The 24,505-nt window shown below is 44.5% G+C and overlaps 1 protein-coding gene across 1 annotated transcript; it reads right to left on the bottom strand.

Annotated features, from left to right (window-relative positions):
• Positions 1-246: 246 nt before the first annotated feature.
• On the bottom strand, positions 247-24,471 carry rnf38 (ring finger protein 38). The gene is made up of 13 exons (XM_085761779.1): positions 24,352-24,471; positions 22,628-23,324; positions 10,157-10,218; positions 4,696-4,898; positions 4,220-4,598; positions 3,606-3,770; positions 3,161-3,331; positions 2,558-2,743; positions 2,365-2,468; positions 2,171-2,255; positions 1,814-1,935; positions 1,590-1,689; positions 247-631 (listed from the first exon to the last, which is right to left on the bottom strand). Exons 2-13 carry the CDS (start codon positions 23,241-23,243, stop codon positions 569-571), a joined length of 2,256 nt encoding a protein of 751 aa, XP_085617905.1. The 5' UTR covers positions 23,244-23,324; positions 24,352-24,471; the 3' UTR covers positions 247-568.
• Positions 24,472-24,505: the final 34 nt, after the last annotated feature.

Genomic DNA, 24,505 nt, shown 5'->3' with positions numbered 1-24,505 from the left:
AAATAGAATCTTTGGACTGCCAATTCTCCCACAGGGTTAGTTAGGTAAGTTATACAGAAGCAGATTTTACTCTGTCCATCCAAAGAGGACTGATTAGGTCACATCAGTTTGGAAGGGTTCATGATGTGTTTTTAAAAATACACACACACACACATATATACATATATATATATATATATATATATATATATATATATATATATAGCCATCCACCTGCATGTGAAATTGTTCATTTCAAAGGCCATTCATAGAAAGCAGGAAACCATGAGCAGAAGGCAGAGTAGTAGTCCAAAACAGAAGGCCTAGGAAGTCCAGCAAATTAAGTCAACAGGAGTCAGCAGGAAGTCTCCACACCCCTAAATGCAGATCCCAGGTGAGACGTACTGATCACTGTCCTGGCGGGCAAGAGTGACGGATTAAAGAGCACTGGTCCCAGATAAGTGGCAGAACTTGTGCGCCTGTGGTGTTTTAGAAAAAGGAGATAAGTTCACTGGTTGGTTTGTGCATTCAGAAGGGAGGCAGAGGGAGGCAGGAAGTCTGGGCGTTGGGTGCCTGTATGAGTCAGAGGTCACTCAGAGTCCCGCTGGACCTCAGAGGCGTCGGCTCGACAGATAGGACAGGTCCGGTTAGCCTGGAAGTTAGGAAACAGAAGAACATGAAGGGTACGAGTTGAAACACACACAACTAAAAAAGAACATCAGCATTTGTAGCTGGGAATTTTGTTGGTAGATCCATTCGTCGTGATTTTTAAGTGAAGCAATGAGTTTGGCTTTTGGCATCATTGAACAGTGGCGAGCTAATATACAGCTACACCAGTACCAGTCTAATAGCAATTTAGACAGTGGCATGATCTGACTGAACAAACCATAAGCCAGAACAGACTCTAAAACAAAGGTTATTGGTGCTGTTGATATTACATTATATCACACCCATTATACAAAATCTACTGAACACAAAAGACAAAATTATGTGTAAGTGTTGATTTATTATATCTCATTACTGTTAGATAATCATTATCTCTATCAGTAGTTGAATAATGGTTGTCATCTTCTTTTTGCTTTTTGATAAACCTAAATTTTTGATTTTCTTCTCTTGTTTTTCTGTTGTGAATCTGTTGTACTTTTTCCTGCCACATCTCAATTTTCTTTGACAAAAAAAGAAAAAATCCCCAAAATTGATCACAAAAAATAAAATAAAAAAGGGCAATGGATTGGAGACAGTATCAGAGTGAACTGTCCCCAGTTAATGTTCATGCTAACTTTCTACTAACTTACTTTTTAGATTTAGGATGTCCTTAAAACAAAATGCCGGAGGTTATCTGGCTGATCACTGATACAAGAGAAGCAACTCAGAGATGACATGTCGGTGACTAATGCTAGCACATCCCCGGCTCATTATCACATTCACCATCCGCTTGCCAAAAAGCCCTGTGAGTAGTCATTACATCACCAAGCCTGCAGAACCACATTTCACAAGATGTGGATGAATTTCCCTTTGGTCATTTCTTTTTTTTCTTTTTTCTTTTTTGATGTAACCGGCAGGAACGGCTGATAAATATTAAAAAAAGTCGTGCAGTTGTCCTCACTCACCTTGAGCCACTTGTCTACACATTTGGCGTGGAATTCGTGATTACAGGGGAGGACCCTTAGAAGCTGGCGAGATTCAAAGTCACACATGCATACGACACACCTGGAAGACAAAGCAGGGTTGGTTCCATTTAACACCATCTCGATATTCTAAAATTACACCATGTCAAACCCGTAACAAAAAACTCCTCAGCACACACGCTTTAAAAAGCCAGAGAGGTACTCACAGTGTTTGCTCAGACTGATGGTTGTTGGGGTTGAACCTGTATGAGGGAAGCTGTTCTATATCTGCCTTGGTGAGGCCGCGGGGCTTGGCCTCTCCTAGACGCTCTGCCAGGTTCAACAGGGCCTAAAGGTTTCACAAAGAGGGGCAAAAGCTTAGAGGGCAAAGTTTACAACAGACACATGATATGATAACTAAAAGCGCTCAAAGAGATGGACTCTCTCTTGTCAAGGTCAAGTGTTTTAAAAGAGAAATGATTCAAGTCAGGTTGTGTTGAAATTGAGTGAGTGACCGGCTTTTCATGGTACATGATTTATGTTGATTTCAAAAGGTCATGTTGTGAGTCAGCAGTTGGACGCACCTCATAGTTCTCCACCTCTCCGTCATCCACATCCAGCTCTAGACTGATGGTGGGGGCCACGTTTGGCGGCACGGGAAGCATGGACCTGTGGTAGGCGGTGGAAGACAAGGAGCGTGAGTTTAGGAGATTGCTGGTTGTCTGTCTTGGGCATAGATTGGTTTCAACATAAACCTGAGGAAGCGAGAGACACTTACAGGAAGTAAGGCAGGAAGCTGGGGTGGTAGGGTGACGGGGGAACGGCCTGCTGGGAGCGGTAACGCCGGCTTGTGAATCGGCGGTGCATAAAATGGGGATAGGGCTGTAAAGAGAGAAGGAAATCAATTTATTACTCCGCGTTATGACATGATTAAAAGTCAAAACAAGCAAACATTGAACGGGTGAGCTCACCACTGTAAAGAGCTCCTGCGACAGGGGGTCGTGATGCGACAGGAACTGGAGGGGCGTGGAGGGTGGCAGGGTGGAGGGAGGCTGGTGGTGGTGGTGATGGTGGTGGTGGTGAGCGTAGCTGAAGCCTCCGCCCACTGAAATCTGCTCCCCCAAAAGCTCAACCTCGTTCTCAATTGTCTGTAACGGCTGAGAAGAAACACGCTACATTATTGATCATGACGACAGTCAACCCCGTTATCGTGTGACACGTCGGCTGTTGTTTTTACTGTGTAGGACAATTTGACAAAATCAGGACAGTAGATTTTAACAGTTAGGTATACTGCTATAAAGTATGCTATTACATATATTATATGTCCATTACTGCCAATATAAAATACCATTGTAAGGGAAATCTTTCATACAGTTGGTAGCAGACGTCATGGTGCTATGCTGGCTTAACAGGCAAATGTATAATAAAAAATATAACGTCTGTGAATCCTGTTTACCTGTCTGACAAGAAAACTAGTTCCACTATGAGTTACCACTTTGCATGTTCTGTTTGTCATCGATACACCATTCATTATACACTCATGTCATTTAAAACAAACACATTCATACACATACCGATCGAGGCTGTTGTGTCTGGAAAGGCAGGAACTGTCCGGGTGTTGGGAGGTGGGGCGGGTGGTGAGAAATGTGAGGTGGAGGAGGAAGCAGGAACTGTGGGTCACTGGACAGCAGTGAGGGGAAGGCATAGGGCACTGGCAAATGTTGCATTGAACATGCCTGCAGCATCTGGAAGAGTGTGGAAGAGGAGCAGGATGGGAAAGAGAGAAAAGAGAGTCATTTTAAATGCACATTTTCTCACTGTGGATATGGAGTTGTGCAGAGTCTTGCCACAAGGTGGCAGTCAAGAGCTTTGAAGCAGGAAGACACTGCTGGTAATTGCTACTTTTTACCCACTTTTCCCCTCAAGCACTTTCCCCTTTTTTTCTTTGGTTAAGCAGGAAGAGAAATAGCAGAGCACAAAGTGTATTTTAAAGCAAACTGCACATCGTTGTGTCCTCACCGGGTGGTAGTGTTGTCCAGTGCTGAAGACCACACTGCAGGTAGGGACCTGCTGTTGTGAGGAGCAGGTAGGAGGAAGGTGCTGACCGCTACACAGAGGCGCTGCGAGACCGTGAGGAGGGACCGGGGTCACTGTGTAGGAGACCGGTACACTGCCCTGCTGCAGCTGAGGAGAGATCACAACACATTTGATACACAGTCTCTCACACAAACACATGTACGGTACTGTTCTTGTCCACTGTTTTGTATGACGTTTTTGTATGTGTGTATATATTTTGTACTCTGAGTTTTTTGTTTAGTTTTCTTTGCTTTTTATCTTCATCCTGTAACTGCATCTTGATGTAAAAATGATAGGCACAGTAACTCATGGCTTCAGCCTACACCTTTTTGGTCCATGTTTTAATGATCATTCAATGTATTGTAACACATGATGAGTTGTTCTAAATTGACCAAATAAACTTAAACTCAAACTCAATTGCCAGATTTTCATTTTATGCAAGTTTAATGGCCAACAAAGCAGTTTGAATCTTGACTCATGAATTGAATCACACACAAACACACTGGCAACGTTTGCTGGCGTCACTGCTCATAACTTGACATTTGCAGCGGACGAACCTGTTCGTGCAGGTCCATGACCATGGCTCCTTGCTGCTGTTGCGCTGCATGATGTTGTTGCTGATGATGGAGGTGATGGTGGTGGTGAGCAGCTGGATGCAGTAGCCGTGGCGACAAGGTAGGTGGGTGGAAGGCCCGGGGCTCCTCCGCGCCTGCCCCGCCGCCGCCGGCCGGAGGGGGCTGACCATAGGTGCTGGGCGTGTGCGCTGGATATGTCTGGAGTGTGGAGGAATGAGGGTTGTGGTGGTGGTAGTTTTCATCCTGGAGGTCTGACGGCGACAGGCGAGGCGCGGGGCCTTGGGTGGAGGGGTGGTGATGCGGAGGCAGGTGGTGGCGGGTGGGTCTGGAGAGGCGGCCGCGCTGACGCCTGGCTGGCGGGCTAGAGGGGGCGACGGGGCGGCAGGCGGTTTAATATTTGGGATATTCAATAACGTTATCTCTGAAAGTAAAAAAAAAAAAAAAAAAAATTCTATTACCTGCGTCGGTGGCGCGCAGGAGTGAGGCATCTTTCCTGGTGGTAGTGTGTGTGAGGGTGAGGCGGCCTCCGACTTGGGGGCCCTGACTCCCAGGGGCGGATGGGGGGAGATGGGGTGGATGGTGGGGGTGCGGATGAGGTTAGCTGCTCCAAGACGGACTGACTGGACAGCCTCTGGCGCTTTGGACTGGGGCTTTCCTCACTCTGGAGAAGGAGAGGGAGGGGAGGGGGCGGTAGAAAAGAAATGGGAGGAAAGAAAGGAAAAGGAGAGGAGGGGTGGGAGAGGGGATGGGTATTGTGGTTAGTGACCCATTGCACTCGTATCAAATAAATCAATTTTACCATGCTTGACATTCCCTCTGGCCTAGAATCCATACTACTGCATAGACACGGGTTCCTTTGTGACTCGTGGCATTTCCTGTATGATCCAGAGTGAGTGTATGCTTATGTGCATTTTGTGTGTGTGTGCGTGTGAGAGAGAGAGAGAGAGAGAGAAAAAGAGACAGCATATTACACCACCAGTGCTCGGAGGCCCGGAGGGTTCAAAGTCACTTCCTCTCGTTGCAAGGAAATGCAAACACAAGACAAGCTCTCACAGGCCCATGTGCGAGTCATATGTACACACCCTCTACTGGAGAGTTACTGGAGAGGCAAATACTTGTGAGTCAAAACAGCCAGTCAAACACACAGAACCAGTGACATAGCTGAGCATGTGCTCACCCAGGTTGAGGCCGACTCGGGAGTCATCGTTTTTTTCTCTTGAGTCAGACCGATCATATCGTGTGTGTGACTCACTTCACTTACAGTCAAGCGGTGACTCTCACACTTGGCACTTGATGAGGCAAGAACGCGCACAAACACACACTCATGTGTCAGCTCTTAGTCATTCATCCTTATGCAGACCTGAAGAACACAGGTTCCTTAAAGAGCTGCACACATACACGCACTTCCTCATGGTTACCATCTCAACAAATTTTTCCCTCTACCTACTTGATCCCTTCTTCCGCCTCCCCTCTTTGTGGGGTAGACACGTTGTTAAAGTGTGATAAAAATGACTCAGCGGCTGTGACTTTTAACACACACATATATATACACACAGACACAGACACACACACACACACACACACACACACACACACACATACATACACATGTACAGCTCAGCAACCTTGAGAGCAGTGTGATAGCTAACAGGAAACAGCTGGAGAGCAGGCAGCAGAAACACACACACACACAGAGTTATGGAAACGCCTGCAGACATGCAAATTCACATTCACACATGGGCAGCTGCCACCGTTTGAGTTCTTGATATTGTTCTTTAAAGAACAATACCTTCTGGAGCTCTTCAGAGACACACTCTGTCGTTCCAACATGACCTGAACAAAATGTATTTTGATCGTCGGGCTCAAACACACCGTGTCCTGACGCCGCTATCGCTGTCTCATGGTACTAGATGTGACCTGAGCTGCTCATGGGAAAGACAAACAAAAACACTGGCTTCAATTAGCCTTCACTCAGTATGTTCACATGACACTTGAAAAAAGCTAAGTATTGCCTTAATCCGACTATAACTGGACAACTGAAGTGCATGTAAACGCGTTAGTCCGACTAATATCCTGATATTATCTGATTAAGACCTAAATAATGCGAGGGGGCCGTATTAACCTGCTGAATCGCCGCCTGAGGAGGAGGACACTGTCAGTTATTCGATTTTCTCAGTTGCATGTAAACTGGGACAAGGACAGAAGTCCGGTTAGATGCCAAAATCGGAAATTTTGAGCATAGCTCGATTAAGCTGTGTGTAAACGTACCGAGTGGAGCAGAGCACATGATAGGAGAGGCTTTGGAAGAATAAGAGAAGCACTGGTAGAGAAGCTCGGCGGAGCCTTGGGGCACACCAGACCCTACATGACAGAAGAAATTTGGGTCGCAGCGAGGGTTACACACCCCAATTTTGAGTGTGTCTGTCTGTATTTCATAAGCCGTGTAAAATTACCATGGCTGAACATTTGGGTCAAAGACGACTGGTGTATCAGCGAGCAGCTAACCATCCCTTCAAAGCCTTGTTACATCTGAATACGTCGCTCGCTGACTTGCTCTTTTCCTCAGGTTAAGTGTGAGCTTTCGTCAAAGATCTGACCAGTGACCAAAAAAAAAAAAAATGTACGTACTCTATGTTTTATGACTTTGGATAACCTGGAGGGAGCTAGTGAACGGTTAATGGAATACAGACGTCATATGGCCAAGTTCATTGAGTCACGTACAAAAGATTTGGCATGTACAAGCATGACTTTGTTCTGAGAAAGAAGAAGCTGAAACGTTTCAAGGGCCCATTTTATCAGTTGATACGGAGGACACAAACTGCATAGGATCGAGGGCACCACAGCCCTCCCCCACCCTTAACCCCCCCCCACACACACACCAACCCCCTCTCATCCAACCCGGCACCCCGCAACCCTCTCTCTACCAGCCCCAACCCCAAAACCCTTGGGACATCTACTGTGCCCATTTTCATATCCAAGCCAGCCTCCTCCACCCCAACCCTGACATGCCGCCCCCCCCCCCCCCCCCCCCCCCCAACCACTCCCCCTGCTCATCAGCAACCCCCCCTCCTTTTTTTCCTTCCATCAGATAAACTGAATCCCTCTACAGTCCCCTCTTCCTCTTGGTCCCTCCCCCGTTCTCCTCCGTGTGCCTGTCCTGTCCCGAGACCCCGGCCTGAAATCTGAGGGGACAAGACAAGAAGTTCTTCGACAGAACACACACACACACACACACACACACATACAGTCTGTCTTAACACATGCAGACTATCGCCCATTAGTATGAAAGTTTGATGGGCCTGTCTGCCCGTGTTAGTGGAAAGGGAGCGGTGTCAGACAAAGGAGTGTGCGTTTGTGTGTCCCCAAGCCATGTGCCATAATGTGGCCTTATGTTTTAATAGGGGGCTTTTTGAGAACACACACACACACACACACACACACACACACACACATATATTTATGGTCCAAACAAGTTTCAACTAAAGCCAGAATGTATGGAGGGGAGAAAAAAACAAAGACATGCTGACTTTATACAAACAAATACGCACAGTGACTCCTGGCGTGGCCCAGAAACACTGCTGACTGATATTACAGCACATTCTGCAGTGTAGAGACCAACCACACACACACACACACACACCCTCCCATCCCCTTTCACTCTGTCCACATACACCAGGCTGAGCAGACATCCTGAAGCATGAGTGCAGACACACCCTACCACGTTCTATTTCACTATGTCCACATTTGGGAGATGCATGCATCCACTTGCACACACACACATACACACAGTAACTGTGGCCAGCAGCTGTTGTGGCTTCGCTGTCAATGCTGAGACCCAAAATAAAGAAAATCCCAGAGTGTATACTAACACAAACCTGAGAAACACAAAGTGAACGCAGCCTCCCATCCCTCCTTCTCCAGTGTGGATGTGCACGCTGAGAGAATATGGTCATTCTGCTTTTACAGATTCATTAATATTTGCAGACATGCTTCCACTCACACTCAAACACTTCTCCCTCCCCCCACTTATTTTCTTTCCATCAACAAGATTTCAAAGCCCATTTTGTTTCCTCTGCCACTGTTCCTCCCTTCCTTCCCCTCCCTCCATTGCTCCTTCCCCTCCTCTCCCTCCAACCAAGTCCCACAGCTGGAGGTGAAATCATTAGCAATACCCCCTCCCTGTTTTTGGCCTTGCCTCCTCCTCTCTTCTCCCTCTCTCTCCCTTCAAGCTTTCTGCAACACCTTCCACAGCAACCTGCCTCCCCTTCCTCTCCTTTATTTCATCTGCTTTTAACACGGGCCTTCAGGAAATCATCATCGCCATCACAAGTCATGTAGTACACTACTTTTAATGATACTGCCATCACTGACATAGCAGTATTGCTGAAATGACCAGAAACTATGTTTGAAATAGATTATTTCTCACTAAAGCAAATGAAGCCTTGGTAGATTAAATAATTTTAACTCTGTGGTTCCTAACAAACTACATCGGCTATAAAATCTAATTAATTAAATAGAAGGTAGAAGGAAGAAAAACTACACATGCTGGATGATTTGTGATGATGAATATGATGGTGAAATGTGATCACAACTGCCAATAAGGAACATGTTTGAACAACTGACAAACACACTGCATCCTTGTGTTTCATAGAGGACACACTTCCCACAGGACATTTCAAATTGTACAATTTAGGAACACACTTTGGCATTCGTGAAACAAAAATCAAGGCAAGGCAAGGCATCTTTATTTATATAGCGCATTTCATACCAAGGCAACTCAATGTGCTTTACATAAAGACAATCAGAGCTCATATTTGCAAACTGTGCTGTTTGAGTTTCTCAAGGAAGCTCTTCGGTTCATCAATCATTTATACAACAAACGCGCTGAACTGCCTGTAAGCAACGAGAAAAAAATTCTGCATTTTTATCAGACAAGTGGATGGGGGTGGGGGGGTAACTGTCATTTTAAAAGTTTTTTATTGTATTATTTTAGCCTAAAAGCCCTTTCTTTCATTTGAATTATTTTTAAATGGTATCGGTAGTAAATTATAAAAGTATCAGAAATCATTTAAAAATTGACTTTAACAACAAAACATTGAAGACATAATTTATGGATCAAGGTCATATGTTAAATTTATTTATAATTTCTATTGTTTCTGCACTTCTTTGTGTCTAATTGATACACCAATGTGAAACTATGCTGTATGTGTCACATTTGGTACATTGATATGACACAAAGAACTACTTTTTGATGGACAAAACTAAAAGCACAGTATGTATCCCATTAGAGATCACAATGGGTCAAAGTTATGCTTTACTAGGGGTGGGGGGAAAAATTGTTATATAGCATAGTTTTGCTATATTTTGTGTGGCAATATTGTATCGCTATATGTACGCCAAGTATCGTTCTGAACAGACTCAGAAGTTTATCTTCTAACAGATATTATCAAATTTTTTATGTGGAGACACGATTTGCAGTTAAAAAATAGCTAATAAATCGCAACATATCGCCACATGTTGCAATATTTTTAACACTGCAATAATATTGTATCAGGCCAAGTAAGTATTGTGATAATAATGCATGGCAGGGCCTCTGGTGATTCCCACCCCACTAAATCCCAACCATGTTTACAGGCTACAAAACAGCTTCATCATCAACAACTAGGAGTTCACTGGGTCAGGATTAGACTCACACATTGCATTTACATCGTGTACACACAATTTCAGGATCTTGTCTGTTTCAGTGGGTTGTGCGCGTGCGCGTGTGTCGCTGGTTCACCCCGCCATCGGCTGAGAGACGATATTATCTAATACTCAGTTACAGCGCAGCGTGATCTCAACAGTGTGTAACATCCAAACATCCGTACATGGCCCTATGTGAGCGTGAAGTCAACATTGGTGTGTGACGGTCGGGCTTACCTTATCACTCTCCTCTCCGTACGCGTGGTCCGGGTGGCAGTGGTAGGATCCACCGGAGGCTCCTACACGGGCGGGAGAGAACAGACCAGACAATTCATGTTTCTTAAATGTTCTACACTCTTATAACACAAGATTTTGTTCATCAGATCAATGCTGAGTTCCAGTAGATCTCTGTAAGAGCAGGAATATCACACAAACAATACTAAAACTGAGATACCATATGAAAACATTGATATTTTCATCTTCATTAATCACCACTAACACAACGCTGCCTGTAATTGTAATAAAATGAAGTGGATAAATCCTATTTTTCTTTACTTTTATCATATTTACACGTCATTTGTACACAGCCTCACATTCTGTCTTATGCGTCCAGTATGTGTGGGTTTGTTTCTATTATTAATTACATTAGATAGTTAATTATTAACTGTTGTATTACTTTACGATGCAATATACACAAACATGTTGTCAATATCTTTTGTTGAAATTGATAGCATCATTATACACGCACATTGTGGCCTCTTCATTTACATCCCGTACATTTAATCCTTTTGTTGTTATTGTTCTACTGCAACTTGGATTCTAATACACAACAACAGAAAACAATGACAACATGTTTGTGTGATGAGGGGCGCTGACCATGTGTACAGCACAAAAGTGACTGAAACGCATATGGTATACTGTTGTCTCAGATCAGAGGCAGTAGATGTAGATGTGCGCGCACGCACACACACATGCACGCAGCCAGGCACACAAAATAAACACAGTAATCCAGGATTAGAGAAGCTTTCTGATGATACCGCCGCTCGTATTATGGCTAAGACTTTTACTCTTTTGTTTTTCCACAATCCTTTCATCTTTTTATTGTCTTTTCTATTTATTCTGGCGTTTTGTTTTTCCCCCTTGTCATGGGCACATCTTTAGCTGGGGGGACGTCCTTACCACAGATGGTGGCAGTGGTATACACTCCAAGGGTAAGCGCTCCCAAGGGCACTTCAGACAAGGCTACCTTTACCATAGAGAATGAAGGGAGCTAAACAAGAAGGGGAATAGATGCAAAACAGCCTTTTAAAGGAGTATTTTTCACCTCTCGGCTGTTTGTTTGTGGGATTTTTTCCTGCTCACACAGCCTCCGTCTTTGAAAAAGAGCTCTGATTGACAACAAAGAAGAGAGGGGGGAGAGAGAGAAGAGGCAGACAGAGTGAGGTTTTCACAACTGAATTCCTCAATCCTTAAAAAAAAAAAAAAAAAGCTTTTTCTCTCATAGCCCAATCCCCAGCGCTGGCAAAATAAATGGATTGAAAAGGTTGGGGCAAGTAAAGCTTATATTAGTGTAGTCAAAAACCAGCTAACAGACTATTTTCATAGAGATGATTTGGGACAGAGTAGTGGCGAAGCATTCATGGGACTTGCCGGCTGCATGGCGCTTTTCTGCACGACACTCATTCATTCATCACAATAGGCAAAAATCCAGCCCCCCCCCCCTCCTCAATATAGTCTCACTTGCACATTGTCAGAGTCCGGTAAATTGAGTCAGAGACGAATCATTCAGACGGAGTCACTCTATAGAGAAGCTACAGAACAGGTTTAAAATGCTGGGTGACATCATGTCCCCTGTTGGTGTATCGCAGACTGCACACAGCACACGGAAAGTTGAATCACAGCACTGCGGTGTGGATTTCAGTGTGTGTGCGATTTAGTGATGTTATGAAATTTAAAAACATGGTAATGTGGCGGATTTCCTCATGTATGGCCGAGCCGAGCGGGGATTTCTTGCAGAGAGCAGGCGTCTTGTTGAATCACCTTTACCCTCCGCTGAGACTCCGGGCCCATGTTGAGATTTATATGGATTAATATTGTTTGCATGTTAGTATAGTCTCAGACAAATTCTTGAGCAAACAGGAGTTAAGTGAGAGCTGGACCTTGAGGCATCAGCAGAGCTCAAGAGGCAGAACAGAGTGCTTCAGAGCAGTGAGACATGGAGACAAGAACCAGAGTCAGACTGTCTGCATGAACACACTGTGACTAGTAGCTCAGAGCAGAGCATGTATTCACACACATGCTTCTAGAAAGACACACACACACACACACACACACTGGAATTGATCCCAGTGAAAAACAGCGAAAAGAGTTAGAGAACTGACATAATGAGTTTAATGAGTATGTGTTACCTTAAATTTCCATCACAACTAGAAACATATTCCAAGATATATCCTCTTGGCATTCACCGATAGGCAGGACGATGCAGATTATCTCTTTAAGTGAACTTTGTCAAAATGTATGACTTTAAGCATCAGATCAGATAGTATCCATTATAGAGAGGAGTGTGAATATGAACATAAAGTAGTCATAGGTTGTGACAAATCAGATGGTGGTGTGTTGACAATATCAGCTTGGCAGGGAAATGAAATACTATCATCAAGTATGAATTGCTTTTTGCTTTCTGTAGTATTAACCAGCCAAACATGGACTAATATACAAGAAAGAAAGTTAGAAAGTAAAGTGTAGCATGAAAACAAGTGGCATACGTAATGTCAAAGCTCACATTTGACTGCATCAATTAGGGCTTGCTGCCAAGATGGTAAAGTTGGAAAACATAAATTCAGGGCTATAATAAAAATTGATCAAACGATAACTTTTTCCTTAATGAGTCGATACAAGGAAACATTTACAAGCAACACGATTTGATTCATTTGAACACAGAATGCACAGTAGGTTATTAATTTCTTGTGCTTAAAACTGTATTTGGTTATGTAATATTCATGCTTTTAACTGTGTGACAGTATGAACTCTGCCATAATGAATAGGGTCTTTAGTCAGAGAGAGAAAAGGGTACAGAGAGGACACACTGGTCCAGTGATTAGTTGAGTATTACCAACTTTTTTGTTACAAAAGGGCTGATTGGATTGTTTTTGTAAGTACCCCTTTTCTCCACAAACACGCTTCTGAACATGTTTTCCAGTTCACACATGTATTTTTAGTCGTATGTGACTGAAATGGTCAAAGTGTAAAGCCTGGTAAATATACCCAAGAAAATACTGAAAAACCTGCATCCTGCTCTGCCTAATCAACATTTGTAAAGTGAATTTAAATTAAAAAAGGTGTGAAAAAAAGTGGTACAAATGTAGTAAAGTCGAATATGGAGAGATGGTTTAGCAATCAACACTTGCACAATAACTAAACGACAATTTAAACCATCTCTTTCTCACATCCAACCGACCACACCTTTCTAGCGACAGTGGAAAATTGTCATTGACTTCAGCTGTTTGTTTTAAATACTGATAAAAAAAAAATGATGAAGGACGATCCCTGCCTTTTCATCTAAAGCATGCAGCAGAGCAGCCTGTAGAAGTAAAGATGGGATGACAAGAACGCTGCAACGAGGATGGGAGGTGAGGAAGAAGAGGGGGTTTAGGAAGGAGCCGAAGACGGGGGACGAGGAGAGGGCAGAGTGGAGGTACAGAAGAAGAAGACAGGGTTGGAAACGTACATTAAAGGGGTGAGAGCACTGAGGGGGGGGAAAGGGAGACGGGAGAAGATAAAGAGTGGAGGAGTGGAGGGTGAGAGAGCAGTCAGAGAGGGGGGAGGGGGGGAGGGTGTGGGGTTGTGGCTTCCCCTCTTGACTGCTATTGATTTTCTGTAAGCCTCAGAGTGCATCAGCTATTTCTATCCATTTCCTCCACCTCTCCCTCCCTTTCTAACCCCCCCTCCTCCTCCCCTCCTCCCGCACTCAGCTCAGACACCCTCCTCACACATCCTCCTCCTCCTCACACTCTCCATCACTTCATCACCATCCTTCCCTGCCACCAATCTATTTCCCTATCAGCCGGCCTGTCTCCCTCCCATATATTCCTGCTGCTTTATCTCACAGCATCCACATTTCCTTGCTTTCCCTATCGCACCATCTCTGTCCATGATCTCCATCACCCTCTCTCCTCTTTTTTTGTGTGTTTTTTTCTCCATGAAACCCCCCCCCCCCCCCATCCCTTCCCCTCGAGTGGGAGCGGAAAAACACAGAGGGGAAAGTGGGTGAATAGAAAGGCTGGCTGGATAGATAAGATGACAGATAAGTGACAGTCTTACTAAATAAATCACCAGCTCAACAGTAACAAATGGGAACACCGACAGGAACCTTGTTGACCGCTGCACAACTTGTAGCAATTTACATAACATACACACAAAGTTAAGGCAATTTCAGTCTAAGCATACGTCTAACAGGAACATGCACACCTCTTACATCACCCCGCCTCCTGCACATATGTCACAGCACAATTCACACCCTGGCACAAAGCAGAGTCGAGTAACAAGCTGCCATATGGGCTTAAAATAGGCGGCATGTAACGCCTGCCCAGCTATTACCTGCCTAACACCGCATCACACAGACCTGATGGCGAGTGTGTGTGTGTGCGCGTATAGAAACGGGAACGGCTCTACCTCTCTCCCACTTCATTGTCCCCTCCATCTATTTATTGTTCTCTCCTTCCTCATTATCTTTCTCATTATCTTTCTTCCACCTCTGTTACTGCTGTGGCTCTCGAGGTTGCTCCTCCATCCTGCACCCCCCCCCCCCCCCCCCCGAAAGTCTGAAAAACTGCTCATAAGGCCCTGTCGGTGAACACATGCAGGTGTTTGCATTTAATGTACTTGAATGTGAAGTTATTCTGTGTATAGACCGCAACATTACTTTGACCAAAATGAAGATGCACAGGAAATATTAAGAAACAGAACAGAAACCGTTCTGAACAGGGTTGTTTTGAGAGGATGAAAAGAGCTGTGATGTTTGATCCTTGGGTTATTTTGACCAAAGCATGTCACCTGGGAACTATTTTAATTTGTGGAAAGGGGCATCATATGTCTCCTTTAACTGTCAGCACTGCAGATGCACCAGAGATTCTGAAGATGTGAGGAACAGCTACCCACAACCTCCTCATGTCCATGCCTAACCATTCATTTTGTAAAAGCACATTCTGAGTTTAGACTTCCGTCATGTTTCTTCAATTTTCGCACAAGGTCCAACACAAGTCACAGAATTAATGTTATGAACATAAATCTAATATGGTGCAAAGCATTTGGTTAACCTTTCTTTCAAGGAAGCCCCACTAAACCATGTCTGAAAGGAATATATAATTAATTCCCCCCACTTTCTTTAAAAACCGCATGTATATAGGCACCATAAATGTCTTTCTTAAGACTCATAAAGGCAGTAGCCAGGGCAGTCTTTGGCAACTTTTGAAATGTACCCATTTCATCTTGTGATTTTGCTGTTATATTTTTGGTCACAGAACTGAGAAGCTGTGCAGCCAGCAAGAGATGCAAGACACAGTTGCTAATTCTAACATGGTGGCAGACACATCAGTAACACATCAAAAAATAAATCATTCAAAAAGTTACTTTTAATTTAGAGGAGAACTTTTAAAACAACTTGTTTTCAGTGAGCTGTCAGAGACGCTGCACCTACAGCCAACAGATGATACCTGTCTGACTGCATTGCAAGGCCCATACATCCTCAGTGTCAATAACAGCTGCGTGGCTCTATATGTCGACTGTCTGTTCTGATGGTCGGTTTCGTATTGCTAACTGGTTGACGTTTCGGTGCATGTCAGTGTGAACCTGCTAAACATTTTACCTTATGTGCCATCTACCTTTGCTCCGTTGCCTTTACCTCCATCAACTTCTGTCTTCTCGCTGCAGTGATGTCATCCTGCATGTACGCATGACTCTGACAGTTCTGTTTCTGCTCACAGCCCACCCAGCAGCAAGTAAACAAGGTGTGTGCACCAACACATAGTCAGCACACACACACACACACCACATGTCATGCAGCTAACCCACTCTTCCACACTCCTTACTCTGTCTCACTCCTCCGTCTGTCCTCTCTCGATCTCCCCCTCCCCCAATTAAAGACAGAGACCAGCTGAGAGACACAGTGCTCGTTGAGAGAAAGTCAAGGACAGAAAGTCAGAGACAGATGTCTCTCTTAATTCCTCCCTTCCATCATAAATCTCAACACTACAACCACAAACTGGGCCATTAAAGTCATTTAAACTACAGTCTGAGGAACTAAATGGAAACGGTTGATAAGAAATTCACTTGTTTGGTGTGTTGTTATAAAGTACACTGTTATGAGAAGTTTGTTATTATCATTATTAAATGTAGTACAACTAGGGCTGCCCTCGACCAAAGATTTTGTTGGTCGACCAGTAGTCGTCACTTATGGCGATTAGTCGACTAATCGACCCGCCACCTTGAGGGGGAAAAAAATAAAAATTTCGCAGTCAGGTTGAGAATTAATTAAAGCAGATATCAGTGGCACGGCCGTTTCGGCTAATGCTGTGTTCAAGGCAGGCTTTTGAAACCGTAAGTTACAGCTTCAAGTCACAACTACGACTTGGTAGCGTTCCAGGTAACCCGTAGCTCGTGTTTTTACCGTCCTGTTGTCTGTGAAAGTTCCCTATAACGGCCACTCGTAACTTCCGACCCGTGAACTCGTACCAGATCGAACTGGTATGACTTCACAGGAAGGAAAAACACAAAGTACGAGTTTCCTTGAACGCACCATGAGTTAGCAGCCCCCGCCCTTGTCAGGCATCAATTGGTCCTCGTGCTACGTCACCACATTCACGCGCATCCCTTGGCTGCACACACAGCCCTTCATGCCGTTCTCTCCCCTCATTGGATAACACTTGTATCCCACAAGGAAAATTTTCTCCTCGGGTTACAGCAGAGCAGAGTGACGGAGAGACTCGTGTTTAGGCTGAAATACTTCATGTAAGTGATTGCTGACGGAAAATAGGACTATTTAGGACTTATATTAACAAAAACATTCCACTGATATCTGCTTTAATTAATGCTCGTGAATCCAGCCGTGTTGGGTCCGAGATTCAACAACAAGCCGGTCTGGTTTCACCGTTATTACCGGCAGAATGCCCATTTATCACGAATAAACACAGTACAGTAGATGAGGAGGGTAAAAAGTTACTGAGCTCAGGCTGTGTGACTGGTGGGGGGGTGGGGGCATAGACATGTCTATGGGTGCGGGTCTCTGACTGCAGCGGGGACTATCATGGATCCGCTCCGTGACACTGAGACTGACCGCCGGTGAGCGCTGTGGGACGGGACCGGGGCTCAGACAGCACCCGCTAAGGTTGAAAACAGCGGTGATATGAGAGAGACGCCGTGCCATGTAAAAAAAAGAAAAAAGAAAAAGGAAAGTGTCACGTCACGACTTCCTGTATCTTGCCCTTCAAAATAAAAGCCCCATAACCTTTCATATACAGTTCAGTCATTGATGTTGGCTTAATTTTGACAAGACATGGCTCCAAATGTTTGTTTTTTTTCCTGCGACCAATCGACCAATAAAATTTTGGTCGGCTAATGATTTTTTGGTCGACCAGTGCTTGGTCGACTATTTGGGGGCAGCCCTAAGTACAACCAATGCACAACTCATCCAGTGTTGCGTATTTCATCTTATTCAGTGCTAACACATATTGTACCATAGTGTTGTATTATAGTAAAAAAGGTAGGTGGTGGTTTGTTAGGACAAAGAAAATACCAGAGTGAAGTGTAAAGCAGGTGCCACCAAACATGAGCTGTTTGAGAAAACATCTCTTCTGTCTATCTGAATGCTTCCTTGTTTATGAAGGAAAGTGCTCAAATTGTCTGCATGGCCCACTTGGCCAGTAGATTTGAGTTTTACTGGCCCGGCCACCAAAAAATGAAAATAACTTATTTTTTAAACAAAATCTTGTTTATTTATTGAAATTGGTTCAAATGTTCACATGTTATTTTCTTGGATTAAAATGATGTAGTGGTGATGGTAACTGGCCAATCGCTGATTACAGTGATTACAGTGATTGGCCAGTCAGTGGCCAATCAATTTGCCCTGCATGTACTTTTACTGGCCAGCGGGCCATGGGTTACGTCGAACCCTGATATTAGTAGCATATTAAGCAACATGATGGTGAAATTATTACTGGAAGACACTCTGCTTTGTGTGTGGACGGATGAGAAGTGGATTATGCTGCAAGAGATGTTTTTTTTTTTTTTAAAGGGCGTTTTCTTACAACTACATGACTACAAAAACACCTAAAACAAACTTAACTACAACCTCAACGAGCAGACTCGCAGTGCTGTAGCCGCTCCATGTGTGCAGTGTCAACTCGCTTTGCATAACAGCTACAACCGAGGCAGAAGGAGGACAACAAGGGGAGGAAGTAGGGAACGGACACGAGACAGGAGTTGTGTTGTAATAACAAGTGAAAACTGAAGATGCCAACAAACTGTTGAGACACTGAATTGCTACAAAAGTTACTGCAGGTTGACATACAAACAGAAATAGTAGAAGCCGTGTCATCTTTAGTTGGTGAGAGCCAGCAACTTTACTGTACCTTTTTATTACATTGCTATACAAACAACCTGGTTCTGACATGATGAAAAAGAAGGAGGCAGTGTGACGTTCACAGTCCAGTCAGTGAGAGACAGCTACAGAACAACACATATAGCTGCCTGAGGACACACTCCTGACCTACATCCAGTGGACACTGGAAACACGGGTTTGCACTCATGACACTACTGAGCCACACCTGGCTGACATGCCCAGTTATATCAACAGGGACAGGACACCAACGTTCAAAGAGTAGGGATAAACATCACCCCCCCTCCCCATCCTCCCCTTTTCTTTAAAGCACTCAACATTCATTCATTCCTCACACACACACCTTTATCTTCCCTCACTAACTTACTGGCTTCAATCATACACTCTCCTCCTCGTGCCCCAATCTGCTGCCAGCCGGTTGTTTTCGTCGCTCTCTTTCCAGTCACAATATCCTTGCCTCCTCCTCTTAGGTCACACACTCAACTGCTTCCTTTGAGGCGTGCTTCCTCTGCTTTGCTTACGATAATACACACACACACACACCGAGAAACCCTGTGTCTCTTCCAAAGGCAGCCCTACCCCATATAACTTGCTCACCTCCTCTTTTTGACCTTTCTCCTGTGCTTCAGCCTAACCATCTCCCTTCCATCTTCATCCTCTTCTCTAGACCTCATCCTCTGTCTTCCTACCTACACCACCACAACCTTATCCAAACTATGACTTCTTTTGAAAATACTTCTCTTCTCCAGTTAAGATTTTGAACTCACTGTTCTTTCTATACAGACCTTCGTTACTGAAGATTTTTTAGTAACCCTTGGCATTCCTTCTCCAATACATCTTTTTCCAAACCAGATCAAAGTCCACCCCTCAGAGATAATATGGGGGGTCACTTTCCTGTGCCTCCCAGGATCAGCCCTAACTGACCAAAGCGACTGCTTTGTTGTTTGCTCAGAGTAACGGAGTAACAGGGAACCCCTGCTACTTGGTCAATCCAAGTGAAAGAGTTTCTCTTCAAAACGGAGGGGGTTGCCTGGGCGACAAGACAAAAGGAGAGGGGGGGGTGGAAACAGAGTGCATGTTTATGTTTCCACTTCTGCTGCAGACAGAAGGATGGAGAGGATAGAAGTGGAGGGGTAAAGGTAGAGTGGCAAGAGCGTCTGCCCCTCTGCTGCTTTGGGCAATCCATTAAACCGATCCCTCCATTAGACAAATGTGAGGGAGGAGGCCAGAGAAAATGGACTGGAGGGGTACAGAAAGGGTAGACTGGTCCAAAGAGGGGGGGGGGGGGGCGTGAATGTGGCTATGAGAGTACAGGCTGCGACAGAGGTGGGTCAGAATCTGGATAGGAAATCAACTGCTTTTTTAGACATGGGCTCTCAAGAGTTATGGTGAGACATGGTGGGCAAAGTCATGTGAAAAGTGCATGACAAAGAATGATGAAGATGAAAGAAAAACGTGTGAATGCAACAGTATGAAACAGGCATGAAAGACCGAGGCACAAAGGGGGGAGAGGGGGCAAAAAGGGGTAGAATAGACTAATAGGAGAGGAGACAGAGGAAGGGGTTGAAGAGTATCGGGATATCATTAGCTTTCATGCCCAATGCAGGTGACTTGCATAGGAAGAATGGACTAAGTATCTCTCCCTCCTCTCTCAACAAACAGGACCCATTCTTGGAGTGGAAAGAGGGTCTAATAAAAGGTGTAGTCTTGGAAAAAGTCCAGCTAGCCAGCTGCTTCACTTGTGTAAGAGAACATTCAACTATAAATTAGCCCTAAGGTTTCCTTTGCCCAAGGCAGCAATGTAAACACTACTCAAAAATAGAGCAATTGTGTTATTTCTTATCCTTAAATAAAGCCACTGCTTTGTTTTAGTGTAGCTTCACTGACACTAAACAAAATACAGTATTTCTTATGAACATGAATTTCTGCACCATCCACCTCCACATAGAAGAAAAATCTGTATTCTTATGAGTTACTGTTTTTCTAAGTGCTGTTCATCCCGGATCTTATTAAAATCAGAAATGAGTCCAGATAATGAGTGAGCATCTACAGAATCTGTGGCCGGTGCCTCCCCCCTCCCAGATCGAAATCCATTTGGATGGAAATGCAATACAGTCATTCTATCCATTGATTTGTGCTATCCTACATGTCATAGCCAAGCTACTATGACAGAGTATGGGTCACAGGTCACAGCACACCACTAAACTTCCATGATGACTCGTTCAACATGTGTGGTGATGCAATGCTACTATGTAAACCTGTCTGAATTTTTTTTTATTGATTGTTAAATCCTTTTGTCTTAGTTCTTAAATGATTTTTTTTTTTGCCTTTTTTACAAACATAAAAGGAAATATAGAGCCTTATTTCCCAGTAACCCAGCAAGTTAGACATATATCACACACATTGCTGGGGGTCCAGAAGGGGCCTTTGTTTTACTTTCACTGTGCCAGACAGGTAGATCCAGTCTCTGAAGCTGCTCAGCCTCTCATGAACACATAAACGCAGACGCCTTGTAAAAAAGAGTCTATGTTCTTTTCATTTGATCTAAATGCAGCTGAGATGGAGGTTTTGGTGCTGTATATGAAGAATCTGGACTGGGGGAATATCATGCTGCTCTTTTATATACAAATTGGCTTATTTCAACAATACACTTATCCAAAAGAAAAGAAACAAAACAAAACCAAGAAGTTAGCTTAGTCACTACACCTGTGGTGACTAAACTAACCCAGCCACTGTGTCTGTGCATTCCAGGATTAGTCGGCCCGTAACACAGGAGTTGCTCAATAGGAGGGATGACAGGGTGGTTAGTCTCCTGAGTTCATGACAACTTATTCCAATATGCAAAATCAATATGAGTAGTTGGTCTTTTCTCAGCAGAACAAACTGGAGGTGTTTGGTAAGAAAAAATTAGAATGCTATAAATGTTATATGTTGGTAATAAAATCTATACTTACTTTAAAAACTTGTACATGCAAATAAATGTGTAGAAAAATTGAATACTATTTAAATATTTACTTTGAAAAAAAATGACCCTTCATATGATACTCCCCGAAGCATTGCAAGAGACCACTGACCACCAAATTTTTTTCTAACCTGAAAAGCTTATCCATGTCCTTGCTTGAATGTGAAACTCTATGCCGTTTCTGTGTTATGTGGTTCACTGCACTGCATTCGCTGTGTGAGGGTGCCCTCACATGTATACTCCACCCAGCACCGGTCCATGCACACGCTAAGTTTGGTTCGCAGTCAAGCACAAATATCAAAGCATGGCTTAGTAGTATGGTACCCTCTCTCTATCTGAAACTGACTAGGCCCTGCCAATACATCCCCAAGTAGACTGAATACCTGTTACTATGGAGGCCATGGCCATCCTTTTCTGTGTAACATGACACATGCCATTTGGCTGATTCTCTTACACCAAGTGAGGACTTGCGATACCATGATGTATATCATTCAATCTGGCTGTGCTTAAAATGAACACTTGTGTCACTGCAAAAATAGAAGTGCCTATTTTCTTCTTGTTCACAACTTAGCACTGCCAGGGCAGAAAGTCAAAGCAGTGGGTTATCTGAATTACTCCAACTACCTATGAGAGTTTTAGAAAAAGAATAAGCCATAGAGGAAGAAAAAAAAAGGATTAGCCCTTCCACACTAGGAAGCTTGTTACCTAGCTACATCAATATTTGTGTGGTTGACTTAAAATAGACATGCCATGGTGCCTTAAGATTCACGAGTAACTAACTAAGCACAGCAGATCAATAAGTTAGAGGCATCTAGTCCACACCACACTGCTGTTATTCATTTACATACTGTATGAGTTAACTGTACAGCACATAGACTCTGCAGCTCCATGGCAAGCACATGAAATATCCTGTCTGATTAGAGTACAACACCCCCACTGCCCACCAGAATCCTCCCTGTTTCATTGTGCCTCTAAAAAAAACTAAATACCAATCCCCTCTACTTCTGTCACTTCTGCCTGGTGTGTATGAAAAGGGAAAAGTCTAAAAAAAAAACATGTGATTCATTTATCTCTCCTGGTCGAGGGTACACAAACACGTACACAGTCGGTGTCAATGACAAGTAGGGACATTTACCTGCTGCCGGGATACGGTGCGCTCCTGGAACCGAAGATAGCCTCTGAATGCCGGGAGAGGCGTTACTTCCTGGGGCTCGCTGCTGGTTCTCCGGGTGATTGCTGTGAGATCCAAGTGGTGCGCAACCGGCACCGTGCTGCTGGGGATGCAGTTGCAGTTGCTGCTGCTGTTGCTGCTGCTGCTGCTGCTGCTGCTGCTGGTGGTGATGGTTAGATCCCATGACTCCGCTGCCGGCTATTCCAGTGCCATTCCCGCCACCAAACTGCTGGTAATATCCAGAACGAGAACGCGATCGAGTCCTTGGGGGCTCCATGGCCATTTGGTGGGGGTGGAGGGGGTGGAAGAGAAAAGATGAGGACGCGGCTGGGGACTGCGGCGGAGAGCCGTTGGTGGATCCGGGCTGTACAAAGCCCCTAGCGCCGCTCTGGCTGTAACTATAGCCCCCGAGTCCTCTGCCCCCCTCTGCGCCCCCGTACTCTGTTCGCTCCGCCGACTCCGCCGCCCCCGCCTCGTCAAATAAATCAGCCCCTTTAGGGACAGGCTCCGGGGTGGAGGGCAGCCGGGGGCAAACTCTAGGCTCCTGGGTCGTTGGCTGTCCAGCGGCTGCGATTGGCATTTCCTTTCGGGGGATTTCCTCTTTTGCTTTTTTTCCTGCGTTTTCCTCTCGTTTCCTCTCACAGAAGAAGCTTTTTAGACTCTGTGTGTAAAAAAAATACACAAAAAATACAACGTTGGAGTGTGGCTTGCAGTTAAACACGAGCTGTGGGGTGTCCTCCGTTCAGACTGCAGTCACCACATACAACTGTTTACACCCAACACTAAACGTGAACCGCCACCGTTTATTTTGACAAGTATGGGAGTTGTGACTTTGGTACTTTAGCTTGGCTGCTTGACTCAAGTTTGCCAAAGTAACGCTTCTAAACAACGTGATTACACAAACTGGTTCAACAACTACACACAGCGTTGTATATTTACGAAACTTTCAAATGTATCGTGTTTTCAGTGGACACGACTGTGGGTTAAAGGGGGGGTCGGTAACTTAGATAAACATTTAACTCAGCAGCCACTTTCACGAGGTGGTAACGTTCAGTCTCGTTTGGTCCATAACAACCGAGACACGACTCCGGCAACGGCTCGCTAGCTCGCAGGAGGCTAACGCTAGGGGGGTATGCTAACGTTAGTGCGCGTAGCATACAGTGTATTATGTTTATTCTAACAATACAATAAATGTATTATTACACCCAGTCGCCTCGTCTTAGCCGTGTTTATCCCCGAACCGAGTTTAAGGCGACTTTGTCCACTTTAACAACCATTTAAACTTGTTTAAAGCCAGTCTGCGTAATGTCGTTCGCTAGCTTGGCGAGCCGTACCAACCCCTCCTCCTCCACCGACCAACACAGAGAAAAATCCCGCAGCTAGCCACCCACGCCTCGAATCCCTTTAAATTTCTTGGTTAATAGTAATAAAACAAAAAAATGGCTTCGAGAAAAAACTTATTCGGTGTTATTTCAGTGAGTTAGGGAGAGCCGGTGATGTTTTCCCGGCTGGAAAGAGGGACAGACAGCAAAGCTCACAGAGAGATAAAAAGTGGTCAATCTAAAATTACAAAGAAAGAGCCACGGCTAAAATTAACGCGATCTTAGGGAACGAGCCCGCCTCTCAGTCTGCCACTGAAACCCGCTCTTATTACCCTGCCCGGAGTAGTTTTTTTTATAATAACTTACCTTCAATGTGCTCTCCACGACTGTGCTCTGACGCGGATATGTCGATAATACAGTGAGCCCTGCGTGAGTGTATGAGTGTGTGTGTATGAGCCCAGTGTTCGCTCGGTGTCAGCGTGAAATGTGACAGACCGTCAACGCTCAAGTCGGATTTCAC

This window comes from Trachurus japonicus, chromosome 1, assembly GCF_045865225.1.
Source record: "Trachurus japonicus isolate A0001 chromosome 1, Traja_1.0".
NCBI classification, from domain to species: Eukaryota; Metazoa; Chordata; class Actinopteri; order Carangiformes; family Carangidae; genus Trachurus; species Trachurus japonicus.
The sequence above is the reverse complement of the archived record's forward strand: the minus strand, read 5'-3'. Positions and strand labels throughout refer to the sequence as shown.